The sequence below is a fragment of the Salvelinus sp. IW2-2015 genome, unplaced genomic scaffold (assembly GCF_002910315.2).
Source record: "Salvelinus sp. IW2-2015 unplaced genomic scaffold, ASM291031v2 Un_scaffold16406, whole genome shotgun sequence".
NCBI lineage: Eukaryota > Metazoa > Chordata > Actinopteri > Salmoniformes > Salmonidae > Salvelinus > Salvelinus sp. IW2-2015.
The window spans coordinates 201324-215260 of NW_019957571.1; the positions used below are offsets into that span (position 1 = coordinate 201324).

The window sequence follows — 13937 nt, forward strand, 5'->3', positions numbered from 1 at the left end:
TAGTTTGAGTACTTTTTTTATTACTAAAACACTGCATTGCTTGACAGGCGTTTTAAAGAGCTTTCAGTCAAGGCAAGCTCATGAATATTAGCTCCCGCCCACTCAGCCTGTCTTTTAAACTTCCTGGTAGTTAGCCATGAGAGAAAAAGTACTTTTAAGAATGCCTGTCCAGGACCTRTAAACCATTTACATTGTTGAATATTTACCCCTGCCCATTATCTGTTTCACCCCTGTAATCACAACTAGTTTGGAAAGCTTTGTTTAGGCCTCTAGAAGTGCAAGTGATGTAAAACACCTAGTATTCATTAACCATTAGCCAAAAAGTCCTCCAATCTGTAGCATTTCAATCCCCAAATAGGGGTGATATGTCATGCCAAAGGCTATTTTAAATGGGGATCAGAATGACTGTTAGGGACCTTAACATTTTGGAGGGGAAATACAACCATTTTTAAATTAACCACATCCCATTGAAGTTACACATCTCTGGGAGAAAAAAATAAATAATCGACCAGCCTTTCGAAGCTACTGACCTGAGTGCTAGAGCKGTAGTCATTTAGGCAAGTTACTGTCGTTATCTTGGGCAGTGATGACGGATCCTGAGCCGGCACAAGTCTGTTCCCGTTGTTGGAGAGCAGATTTCAGTGGCTGTTTCAGACACCAAAAACATGACAGGATTCTGCCATGTGGTGCACAGAGCGAAACTGTTAAGCACAATGACAATTCAATCCCCTGTATTTTTTGTTCCTGGTGTTTTGAGGTCAAGGAAATGTAATTTTAGGAGTGGAAGATCTTTCAATTTTAGGCACACTTGAAGCCTGGTTTTCCCCTTCTACATTTTAAGCTCAGTGGTTCATATGACGAACACAACTGGACACATGAACTTTAAAAATGTTGAGAACCTAACTTCCTGTATTGATGTCAACCCACAGAAGTGCAATTTGTCTTCCAAGTATTGCGTAATAAAATTAACATGTGGTAACTGAAGGACTTCACTGTAAAAACACCTAGTGGATAATGAACACCCAAACAAGCATTTACTTGTAAAGACATTTAATAGAAAGACAATGTGACACTCATAAATATTAAATGTAGCTGCCAAGGTTTGTTGCATGTTTCAAAAAAAATAACATTGTAAAAAACAGTCCAGAATATACAGAGTCTTGGTCATGCTCCTGGCCATCCCTGACAGTGTCAGGAGGAGTAACTGTGCATAGACAATCCCCCCCGACACCATTATGGAGTGCTAGGAGTGAACTGTTGTGCAAGACATGCTGGCAGACTGCTGAGACAAAGGGTGGAAATAGATGAGACCCTGACACACCACCCCGGAAGCTGACGTAAAGAGCCGACTCGTTCTTTCACCTCATAAACCCCCCCAACCACAAAGGCTCCGTCATCTAGAGTATGTATTACTGTCACTCTAAATGAGCCAGTTTACATGTGACGAGGCCACCTGACTGAAGTCAACACGGTGACAGTCATGTAACACTTTCTATCCTCTAAGATAAAAACAAGCCTCATTTGCAATTGAAGGCAAGCCGATCGTCCTATCTGCACACTAACCATATCTGATCGTTACCTCATTCTAAAATACATTACATAAGGAAAAACCCAAGAATTAACATTTTAAAAAATTCACAAAATGGTTAAGTGAGATAAATAGGATTGTGTGTCTGGAGCAGGAGGTCGAGTACCATTTAGGCTCTCTCTCCCCTTATCCTGCGGGCCAGCTGGATGTCTTTGGGCATGATGGTGACACGCTTGGCGTGGATGGCACACAGGTTGGTATCCTCAAACAGACCCACCAGGTATGCTTCGCTGGCCTCCTGGTGGAGAGAAGTGGGGACAAGTCATGGGATTAATAAAACAAAGAGTTCCTGTTCACTCCATCCATTAGCCTTCAGACTATAGTGTGGTACCAGCAGTCTGGGGATTTTACCTGAAGGGCGCCAATGGCAGCACTCTGGAAACGCAGGTCCGTCTTGAAGTCCTGCGCYATTTCTCTCACCAGGCGCTGGAAGGGCAGCTTGCGGATCAYCAGCTCAGTAGACTTCTGGTAACGACGGATCTCCCTCAGAGCCACTGTTCCTGGCCTGGGAAACAAAACAGTAAAAAGTTGCATGAATACTTACATCTTATAAACAGACCTGTTAGTGACCCACTTCCTTCAGGTTACATCTACATGTAAACAAACATTTTGGGAAAACAGGTTGAACTGCTCTAAGTACCTGTAACGATGGGGCTTCTTCACTCCTCCGGTGGATGGCGCACTTTTCCTGGCCGCCTTTGTGGCGAGCTGCTTCCTTGGCGCCTTTCCTCCGGTGGACTTACGGGCGGTCTGCTTGGTACGAGCCATTTCTCACTAGGAAAATATATTTAAGTCAGTCACAAAATGATTTGAAATGCCTTCAAAGTGAGACATAAAAATGTATATCGCGGTCGATGGGAAAYGGCGGCTAAAATTTAAGCAAAATGATTTTCTACAAAACAAGAACACGCTTAAATGTTGCAGCCAACTTATCCCAAATCACGTTTSATAGTTAGACAATAGTTGTAATACCTGAAACAATTTAGCATCATTATAACAATCGTTACCATTTCAGTATTCCCCTCCCCCACATCTAACGTAAATGCACCGCTGGGAGGCGCTTCGTCGGTTCCAGTCGCGCTCGATTATGACCACCACCCCGCCTTCCAGCTTGCTGCCTCGGCCCAGTTGCCAACATAGCATAAATTGCACTGCAGTCTTTGTTCGTTTGAGCGGGCACGAACAGCATACATCGAAAGAATAAAACTTCTCGTGAATGTTGTGCTAACTATAGATTATCACTTGTACTTAAGCATTGAGAAGGAGAAAAGCCCAATCAGAACGACATTTTTWAAAAATTCGAAAAGAGAAAGCAACGGCTTTTAGCTACAACTTCTGACCGACGACTGACCTAGCGTTAGCACTACTGCTAACGTTAACTATAAACAGCCATCGAAACCCCACGCTGTTTGAATCGTTGCATTGAGTCACAGCTAGACAGTCAAGGTAGAGTGAAGACTGCTAATTAACACGGCGAAAAGGTGTCATAATACATCTAGGCTACACATATCGGTCGAGGTATTTAGTTAGCTATCGTTAGCAGGCAGCCATATCACGGTTGGGATTTCTATTGTTCTAGCTATATTTAACCGGTACAGACAAACTCCTTTGGGAGGTCAACCGATTACTATTTCAACTCTTTGTGAATGGACAGACCACTATCAAAAAAGCAAAAGTTACTCACCGTATGGTAACTGTTGGATTATTCCCAAACTTTAATAGGTAGACCAGCAGACCGTACTCCTCTTCTTTGAGACACACAACGCGATTAATGGAAAACTGTGATGAATCAATTTTTATACTTTCTCATGACGTCAACTAACAGATTTCTAAAGCCGGTTGGACGAGAACGAGAAACTCGTAACACCATTGGTTAAAAATCCATCAAAATGGCTCACTCATTGGTTAACAAAATCAAACATCCCATTGGTTATTTTCTGTCCTCTGTATCCAATCAGAGCGACCGAAATATTATCGCTAAATACTTGGGTTGAAAATATTGCTGAAAATATATAAACATTGTTGTTTCAACAAAATGTTCTTCTGAAACATTTTCTCAACATGTTCTAACAATTCTGTGACTTGAAGGACATCCTAGTTAGAGTGCAATGATTGTTTTTCCATGGTATCATGATCATATTGCTCGTGAATGACCAGGATTGTTGTTGTATCAATTAGATTACTTTGTATTATCAATTAGCTGATAAGACTAAACGTGCAATTCAATTGGAATACACAGTATCAGACAGTGAGTGTCGATATGGTCATGGCTGTCTGAGTAGATCATGAATGCTGTCTGGCCGAGAAGACATGACTGCAATAAAATATATCCTCCCCCCCCCCCCCCCCTCGACCTTCGAACGACATTTGTACAGTCATTTCTCAATAATATAATTTTCACTTCGATGTCTGTATGTTGTTCACAACATTGTGGTTTTCTGTTCTCAAATTCTCTGTTTAGAAATGTTATTTTAGGAATGTTTTGTAACAGTTTATGACCACACACGGAAAAGCCTGTAATGTTGTTATTTTTGTTTGCACAGAGCAGCACACATTTCGTATGTTTGGATCAAAAGTACAACGTAATGTATGCTCCATAGAATAAAGACACTTGTTTTATATTAAAATGATATTTCTGACTACTCCACACACTGCCGTTTCAAAGCAAATGGGACAAGACACTATTGAACTACACATTCCACAGCTCTTAGCAAACCCCATCATTTGACTGTCAAAGATCTGTATAACTAACCCAAGATAGATCACAGCCTTTCGTTTCCAATGGGAACAAATTAGTCATAGTCGGCAGAACAAGCAATCAGGGCAGTAACTCAATTCGCCCTTGCACTCCTAAACAACGCTTCTTCTTTTTTTTTTACTTTGGCAAAGAGTCAAATCTAGTAAGTCCACTCTGTTTGTAACAGGTTCTAGTTTTGGGAACCTAAAACTGTATTGACATCAAATGTTTTATCGATTAGAAAATTAGAATAATGTCGGCCAAAATCCATCTCGCTCCATAGTCATGTCCCTTGAGCTTCGGGCTAAGCTTCGGGTGAACATTTCTGGYGTTCCACTATCTATGTCCATAGATGATATAAAATTAAATGTAGATTGGGGCATAGTGGTTGAAGCCAAAAGGCTGTTCACTAAGAATGAGGGGCAGAGTAGTGAAAGCCTGCCAGTACTATTAAGAGAAGATTTTACTTAAGAAAGTACAGATGGGCTTCCTAGGTTTCACTGTTAGAGTGTAAGTCCCTCCTCCAATTAAGGTGTTTCAAATGCCAAAGAATGGGACATGTAGCGGCTCTGTGCAAAGGAAAGAAACGATGTGCCAAGTGTGGAGGGGAACATGATTACGGTGAATGTGGGAACAATGTCAAGGTTAATTGTTGTAATTGTGGGGGAACACAGAGCAGCATTTGGTGGATGCCAGGTATAGAAAGAGGCTAGAGTGGCCCAACGGTATAAAATCACTCATAATGTCTCTTATGCAGAGGCTGCAAGGCAAATTGGTGGAACTATTAAGCAGAATGATGGGTAACAGGGTCAGTCCTGGAATAAGTGGACCTACTGTAGGAAATGTTGTTTATGTTGGTCCAGACACGGATACGAGACCTGTTCAGAAATCTTGTTCTCACAAATGTGTTGTGTCAAAGGACACCTTAATCGTTAATCAGATTGGCTTTATAGCCTTCATTGGAAAGGTTATCAACCMGACTTCGTTTGTGGAAAGAAGAACAGCCAAGTTGAAGGTCATTGTGGAAGCAACAACAGAGTTTTGATGGAATGTTCCTGTCGCCATGACTGTTGATATGTTGACTCCTAATAATACTAATGATGGAATGTCTCAATATGATGATAATTTGAGTTAAGGTTTTTGTTATCCTTCAGTGGAATGCCAGAAGCCTTATTGCTAACAGTCAGGAGTTTAAGAAATATGTAATTGATTTAGAGATCAAACCTGATGTGATATGTGTTCAAGAAACATGGCTTATACCACGTCTTGATTGTATTATTTCTGGTTATCAGATCTGATAGATCAACTGGACAGGGTGGCGGGTGTGCTACGTTCCTAAGGGAAGGTCTTGTATATCATAATATACCTGTCCCATCTGAATATGAATGTGTGATGGTGGGAATCTACAGTGCAGGTAGTAATATTAAGGTACAACATTTTTACAACCCGTGTCAACTATCTGTAGAGATGTTTGATGAAATATCAGGAGAAATGGGCTCTAGAGAGATATGGTGCGGCGACTTTAATACACATAATAGTTTATGGGGAAGCTAATGGTACTATTGTGGAAGATATGATGGAAACAAGAGCATTAGTATGTCTTCACGATGGATGTGGTACAAGAGTTGATGTTGTTAGAGGGATTACATCCTGCTTGGACCTCACAACTGGCCTCTGACTCTATTGCATCTATAGGTGAATGGAATGAATGATTCTACTGTTGGAAGTGATCATTTCCTGATTTGGTGTACCGTGAACTTTGATGTTACTAWTCAAGATAGGGGCACTATTCTGAAGATGGTGATTTCATAAAGCAGACTGGGACAAGTTTGGTGATCATTGCTTAAAGTCTATTGGAGAGTTGTCTTCTAGTGAGSCTGGGATGATGTACAGTATGTGCTGCCTCTGTGACCTCTCTGAGTTTTGAGTGCTGAGAATTTATATGAATTTATATGTACCAGTGAGTGAAGTAAGTGAGAAAACGGAAGGTGGTTCCTTGGTAGACTGAAGAGTGCACTTGCGGCTATTGGAGAAAGAAATAGGTCTCACAGAGTGTAGGAATATGACTCCTGAGAATCTAGTTGATTTTCAAAAGAAGAGATCTTTAGTGCGTAGTGTCATTAAGTCTGTCACGAGGAATTCATGGAGACAGTTCTGCTCTACAATAGGCAGGGCTACTGGGCTGGGGGGGGGGGTGTATGGTCTATGTTGAAGAAGATGACTGGAAGAAGCAAGTCCTCTCGAATTCCAGATTTGGTTGTGGGTCAAAAAATGTCCGTAACTGATGAAGAAAAAGCTGACTTGTTGGGGAAGACATTTGCTAGGTTACATAGTGGGGTAACTGGATGAAGTACACAAGCAACGCAGGTGTGAAGATTTTAAATACTCATGTTAATGTGTATAAGAAAGGGATACTGTTGCCTCTTCTTTGGATACTGTTACCATACATGAGATGCGTTCAGCCTTAATAGGGTGTGGATATACAGGCCCAGGTCATGATCTGGAGTGAGGGGTTTATACCTTCTGGTTGGAGCCGTGCAGTAATATTACCTTATGTAAAGCCTGGTAAGGACCCTTCATGGTGCTGATAGTTATAGACCAATAGCACTGACCTCTAACTTGTGTAAACTGATGGAAAATATGATAGTAAATAGATTGTCATATTTTCTGGAACATAGAGGTTTATTGAGTCAATGTCAAAGTGGATTCCGTAAAGGTAGATCTACTTTGGATGCATTAGTAAAGGTGAGCAATGAAGTTGTAAAAACTCTGGTCATGAAATAAGTAATGACTACTGTCTTTATTATGGAACAGCGGCAAAGACTTGGCTTCACAGGCTGGACAGAATCCAGTGTATAGCTTTAAGGATATGCATTGGTGCATTCAAATCAACATCTGTATGTGCCTTACTAGTGGAGGTAGGTGAAATTCCCTTGGATATACGGCGTAAAAAAAATGGTCATTAGCTTATTGAGTTAGGTTGAAAGGCTGTGAGGTTGAGCATCCCACTGCTACTGTTCTAGATGACTGTTGGGAATATACTAGTAGACAAGGCAGTGGTTTTGGTTGGACAGTTGGAAAGCTTGCTGATGAGAGTGGTTTGAGGGAGTTGGAGGTTGGCCCTTCTGTGGTGATAGGGGACGTTCCTCCATGGTTACTCCCAGATCCTGTTGTTGATCTAACCTTGGTAGAGAAAAGGAAAGATTGGTCAGAAGTCAGTGATAAAGGCAAACTGGTTTGCAGTTACATTGGTAGAAGTTGTTATGCCTTTTTACCGCTTTTCACAGATGGATCCAAGGACCCAGATAGTGGGCATACAGGAGCAGGCGTTTACCTTCCTGAATTTGATGTGCAGAAGACTAACAGATTAATTGTCAGTATACTCAGTTGAACTGCTGGCGATATTAGTTGCCCTCCAATGGGTAGAGGACGTACAACCTGTTAGAATTATAGTATGCTCAGATTCTCTGTTTTAGGAAGGAAGCTGTTTTAGGAAGGAAGATGTCGTGTTTGCTCAATTGCGCTTAGGACATTGTACATTGAAKTCATCATTACATCTGGTTGGCAAGCATGTGAATGGTTTGTGTCTGCAGTGTATGGTCGATGAAATGGTGGAGCATGTGTTGTTATATTGTTGTAAGTTTGTTGAAGAGAGGGAAAGATTGAAGTGTCGGGTCATTGAGGTTGAACAGGGTTGGAGAGGTTTGGAAGCGATTTTTGGAATGGGGGAGGGCCTATTAGAAGTTAGTAGGGCTCTTTTTTATTTTCTCAGAAGTACTGAGTTAGGTAAGAGGTTTTAGAAATGTTGTAAACCGTGATTGACCACACTCCAGCACATTAGGTGGCGGCATACACTTTAAACGTTTGTTTGCGAGCAGCCAGAATATCGTAGAAGAAGAGAAAATCTCGCTCGCTCTTCTCCCACTGCCSGCCACTGGGCTTCCTCTCGTCAGCGATTTGGTAGTGACATCCGCTGAAATATCTGGTTCAATCTGTGGTACTGTCTTTGCTTACACTTCCTGGTACCAGGCGCAAGCGTACAAGAGTAAAGAATGCGGACTTCGTCGCACACTGGATACAGGACGCGGGTAGGAAAGCTATAAAGAGGAAAATTATGTCGAAAACACATACACAGCCCCCGTCCTCGTCGGTGACTACGACCACCGGTGGACCTTCCTCCTCCTCGTCCTCCTCGCCCGCAGGAGGCACGACGTCTCCCGCCAACGTCCTGCACGTACAGCCTGAGAATCCTCAACACTACACGTACGTAGACCACATATAGACACACGCAACTTCACGTGTGTAAGTAAACATACCAAAACACCACTGACGTTAAGAAAATTAGGTCAGTTGCTCCTGTCGGATTTGAATTAAAGTATTCTCTCAGTTATCTCAGGTTTGGATTAATGTGTACCCGTTCTAGAGGCCTACTGGTGACTGAGTTGGTATGTTTTGGAAAGGCAGAGGTGGACTGTTTGGGGAGCTGTCAGTGTTTAGCTATCCATATGTAGAGTTGACCTGAGTTAACATTTTGTGTCTGGATATTATAATATGCAATACAAATACAATGTAAGACTCTAATAAGATTTGATTTAATGGTTGGTCTAATGGCCTATAATTGGTTCATAAGTTATCTTTGTGTGTCTGTGTTTTTGAGAGAGAGAGTAAGAGAGCGACATAGTTGCTATAACTCCTGCAGCTTGCTATAGTTATCGTTTGGTGTCAAATATAAGACATGCACTAATACACTAGTCATTAAATTAATCACCACGTCACCTCTCTCCCCCCCCCCCCCCCCCCCCCCCCCCCCCCCCCCCCCCATGCAGGTATCTGAAGGAGTTCAGGACAGAACAGTGTCCTCTGTTTGTGCAGCACAAGTGTACCCAGCACCGACCCTTTGCCTGCTTTTATTGGCACTTCCTGAACCAGCGGCGCCGCAGACCCATCCGCAGGCGGGARGGAACCTTCAACTACAGCCCAGACGTCTACTGTACCAAATACGACGAGAGCACAGGCACCTGCCCTGATGCGGACGAGTGAGTGTGTGTCAGAGAGAGAGAGTGTTCGTCCGTGTGCTGGGGGGTACCAAGGATTTTTATTTCATGTATTGGTACTCAGATAGCACAGACAGAGACACTTGTTTTCTAAAATAAAAACAATGTTTTTGGGGCAAAAGAATGGTCAATCCTAGAGTTCCCGACATGAATATATACTGAACATGCTCTACATTGCATAGTAAAGCACCTGGGATTGGGATTTATTTTCAGATTGAGGTGTTACTGTTTATCAATGAGGTGAGWGGATGCACCCACTAACAACTCTAGCACCTGTAACTATTCCGGTGAATAGCTGAAGTGATGGCTGTTGACTGCAGTGCTTTGCAGCTGAAAGCAGCACCACTCTCTCCACCTCCGGGCCATAACTCAGTCAGATCAGAAGAAGTGCTAACACATCACTTTCTCACACCTAGCCCATTAACACACACAAGGGGGATGCTAATGATGAAGACGGTGGCTCTGAGCCAATATCACATGACCCATCAAGATGTTTAAGTTGTTTTTCCCCCTGTATGTTTTAAAAAATAAATTACAATACAATAATTGTATCTCTCAACGGTGTGATTTCCAGATGTCCGTTGCTGCATGGTACGGCGGGCGACACAGAGCGGKGGTARCARCTGAGGTACTATAAGACGGGCTCCTGTATCCACGAGACGGACGGGAAGGGCCACTGCGGTAAGAACGGCTCCCACTGCGCCTTCGCACACGGATCACATGACCTACGATGTCCCGTCTACGACGTCAGGTAGAGTAGAGGCGCATCATAGAATATAATGACCCAAAGCCGGAGACGGGGTCTCAATCTTGTAGTCTAGGCTCTTTTGTCTGTTTKATTGTTCTGTTTCTAACTGGTCTCGTTGCCATGACGTCCCTCTCCCCCTCTCAAGGGAGGTGCAGGTGATGGAGTCTCAGGGGGGGTTGGGGGCTACAGAGGGAGGAGGAGGGGACGGACTGGCGGCTAGTACCGCCCTCATTGAGAAGATCTTGAGTGAGGAACCCCGTTGGCAGAGTACGACTATACACACAACACACATCTTTTAACTGATCTAGGAAGATTCTATATGAAGGCCATGATTCCAATGCTAATACATTTCTCTCTCTCTCCACTTCTCTCTCTCGCTCCACTTCTCTCTCTCTCTCCACTTCTCTCTCTCCTCTCCTCTCTGTAGATAACAACTATGTGTTGTCCCACTACAAGACAGATCTGTGTAAAAAACCTCCTCGTCTGTGTCGCCAAGGTTACGCCTGTCCCTACTACACACCAGCAAGAAGGCGGCGTAGTCCCACACAAACAAATAACAGGTACAAACAGGCAGAGTACTCCACAGAAACACAAATACAAGGTAAAAACAGGCGGCGTAGTCCAACACATACAGGTACAAACAGGCAGAGTAGTCCCACAAACACAAATACAGGTAAAAACAGGCGGCGTAGTCCAAACACAAATACAGGTACAAACAGGCAGAGTAGTCCAACAAATACAGGTAAAAGCGGCGTAGTCCACACAAACACAAATACAGGTACAACAGGCAGAGTAGTCCACACAAATACAGGTACAAACAGGCAGAGTAAGTCCCACACAAATACAGGTAAAAACAGGCAGAGTAGTCCCACACAAAAAACAGGCAGAGTAGTCACACAACACAGGTAAAAACGGCAGAGTAAGTCCACACAACAAAACAGGCAGAGTAGTCACACAAAACACAAAGTACAGGTACAAACAGGCAGAGTAGTCCCACACAAACACAAATAACAGGTAAAACAGGCAGAGTAGTCACACAAACACAAATACAGGTACAAGGCAGAGTAGTCCACACAAATACAGGTGAAACATACACACATCAATTTGACAGAAACAGGTCATATGGCTTGAACATCTTTTTTTTTTTTTTTGTGTGTCCCAAAAACATGAATAAAGTGTGGTCTTTCTCTCCAGAGCGCTGCCGTGCCCAGCGGTGAAGCACAGTGAGGAGTGGGGAGACCCCAGTAAGTGTGAGGGTGAAGAGGGATGCCAGTACTGCCACACACGCAGCGAGCAGCAGTTTCACCCCGAGGTACGTGTTGAAGTCCATCCTCATCTCAAATCGTAACCACGTCGTCCGTTTATAGTGCTGGCAGGTTTGTGCCAAAGTTCCAGTTAACTACATTTGCTTAACACGAGACAGAGCTCTATGTTCAATGACTGTTTGTCTGATGTTCCCCTCCAGATTTATAAATCCACCAAGTGTAATGACATGCAGCAYTGTGGCAGCTGCCCCAGAGGCCCCTTCTGTGCCTTTGCACACCTAGACAACAGTAAGTGTCTTACGACAACCGCATAATCGTGTGGTATGATTAAGCAATAAGGCCAGAGGATGTGTGGTATATGGCCAATATACTACGGCTAAGGGCTGTTCTTAAGCACGACGCAACGGGGAGTGCCTGGACACAGCCCTTAGCCGTGGTATATTGGCCATATATCACAAACCCCCGAGGTGCCTTATTGCTATTATAAACTGGTTACCTAATGGAATTAGAGCAGTAAATTGTATAAGGCCTGATATATCACAGCTGTCAGCCAATCAGCATTCAGGACTTGAATCACCCAGTTTATAATGATAGTAAGTAACTTATCTACTGTTTTTCTCCTCCTGTCCCCCAGAGCCCCCTATCAGTGAAGAACCCTTGTTTCAGACCCCCAGCTCCCCACCAGGCCCGCTGGACCCTTACCCTGCCCAGGAGGGATGTTCCAGCCCTGGGGGCCGAGGTGGGAGGTCTGGGTCTCTGTCTGGAGGGCCGTTCACCCCGTCAGGGGGGTTGTGTGTGGCAGAGCAGGGCCTATTAGGGAAGGTGCTGTCGCTGTGTGAGGACGTGTGTGTGGGAAGCGAACCCCTCTCCCCCTGGGCTAGAGAGGGAGGGTACGGTAGGGCACCGGGGTACGAGAGGGAAGACCAGGCCAAACAGAAGAGTTTTGCCATGGAGCAACGCAACAGAGAAATGGCGTACCATCTCAGCAAACAGGTACCATTTTATTATTGTCAAAACAACCAGCTTCTAACAAACTATATTGAGCAAAAATAAACGCAACATGTAAAGTGTTGGTTTCATGAACTGAAATAAAAGATCCTAGACATTTTCCATACGCACAAAGTTTTTCTCTCAATTTGTGCACTAATGTGTTTACGTCCCTGTTAGTGAACATTTCTCCTTTGCCAAGATAATCCATCCACATGACAGGTGTGGCATATCAAGAAGCTGATTAAACAACATGATCATTACACAGGTGGACCTTGTGCTGGGGGACAATAAAAGGCCACTCTAAAATGTGCGGTTTTGTCACACAATGCCACAGGTGTCTCGGGTTTTGAGGGAGCTTGTAATTGGCATGCTGACTGCGGGAATTACCACCATAGCTGTTGCCAGAGAATTGAATGTTCATTTCTCTACCATAAGCCACCTCCAATGTCATTTGAGAGAATTTGGCAGTACGTCCAACCGGCCTCATAACCGCAGACCACGTGCAACCAAGCCAGCCCTGGACCTCCACATCCGGCTTCTTCACCTGCGGGCTCATCTGAGACCAACCACCTGGACAGCTGATGAAACTGAGGAGTATTTCTGCCCTTTTATGGGGGAAAACTAATTCTGATTGGCTGGGCCTGGCTCCCCAGTGGGTGGGCCTAGGTCCCCAGTGGGTGGATCTGGCTGCCAAGTGGGTGGGCAGTCATGTGAAATCCACAGATTAGCACGTAATGAATTTATTTCAATTTACCGATTTCCTTATATCAACTGTAACTGAGTAAAATCAGTTATTGTTGCATGTTGAATTTATATTTTTGTTCAGTATATAATTACACATTATTGGTCAGGGTGTATGTTGCTGCTTCAGCCAGCTTGTCGTTGTCTTGCTGACTCGTCTTGCTGTCTCGTTGCTGTTTCACATTGTTGAATGCAGAAACTATACTATAATAACTATACTATAACTATACTATAATAACTGTACTATAACTAGGGTTGCAACTGGTCGGAAACTTTCCGGTAATTTCCCATGGGAAGTTAAGCCTGGGAATTTTGCTTAAATTCATCAAATAAGTTAGCCCCATTTTTTTGTGGGATACACATAAGGCAATTCTAGGTATTGTGGCATATTTTGGTTAAACTATCCCCAATTCAATGGAATTGCAACCCTCTGCATACACAGTGCACTCTTCCATCACATGTACAGCTGATTCTCAAGATCTTGCACGCTAATGAGATGCTATTGAGCCCACACTACTACACTGTCTGAGCCAAGGACTACATGCTTTCTGGTAAGTTTTGATTAGAGTACTGGGTGGGTGAATATATTTTATATGACCTTTTATACAGACCTCTACATGCTTTGTAAGTAGGAAAACCTGCAAAATCGGCAGTGTATCAAATACTTGTTCTCCCCACTGTACATTATTTTTTGTGAACTAGTAAATAGTAGCCTACAGCAAAGTGTGTTTAAATAATTTCTAACTTGTTAACAATTTATGCTATTTAGTTTTTGCTACCATGTGGGTTTTAGCTTGTTTGAGCCTGCTAACTG

The 13937-nt window shown here is 43.4% G+C and overlaps 1 protein-coding gene and 1 pseudogene across 1 annotated transcript; one reads left to right on the plus strand and one right to left on the minus strand.

Moving 5' to 3' along the window:
* Positions 1-1033: 1033 nt before the first annotated feature.
* Positions 1034-3478, minus strand: LOC112080651 (histone H3.3A). Its single transcript, XM_024146497.2, has 4 exons — positions 3273-3478; positions 2229-2362; positions 1940-2093; positions 1034-1826 (listed from the first exon to the last, which is right to left on the minus strand). Exons 2-4 carry the CDS (start codon positions 2354-2356, stop codon positions 1698-1700), a joined length of 411 nt encoding a protein of 136 aa, XP_024002265.1. The 5' UTR covers positions 2357-2362; positions 3273-3478; the 3' UTR covers positions 1034-1697.
* A 4709-nt stretch (positions 3479-8187) lies between these two features.
* LOC112080652 (RING finger protein unkempt homolog) lies at positions 8188-13931 on the plus strand (annotated as a pseudogene).
* Positions 13932-13937: the final 6 nt, after the last annotated feature.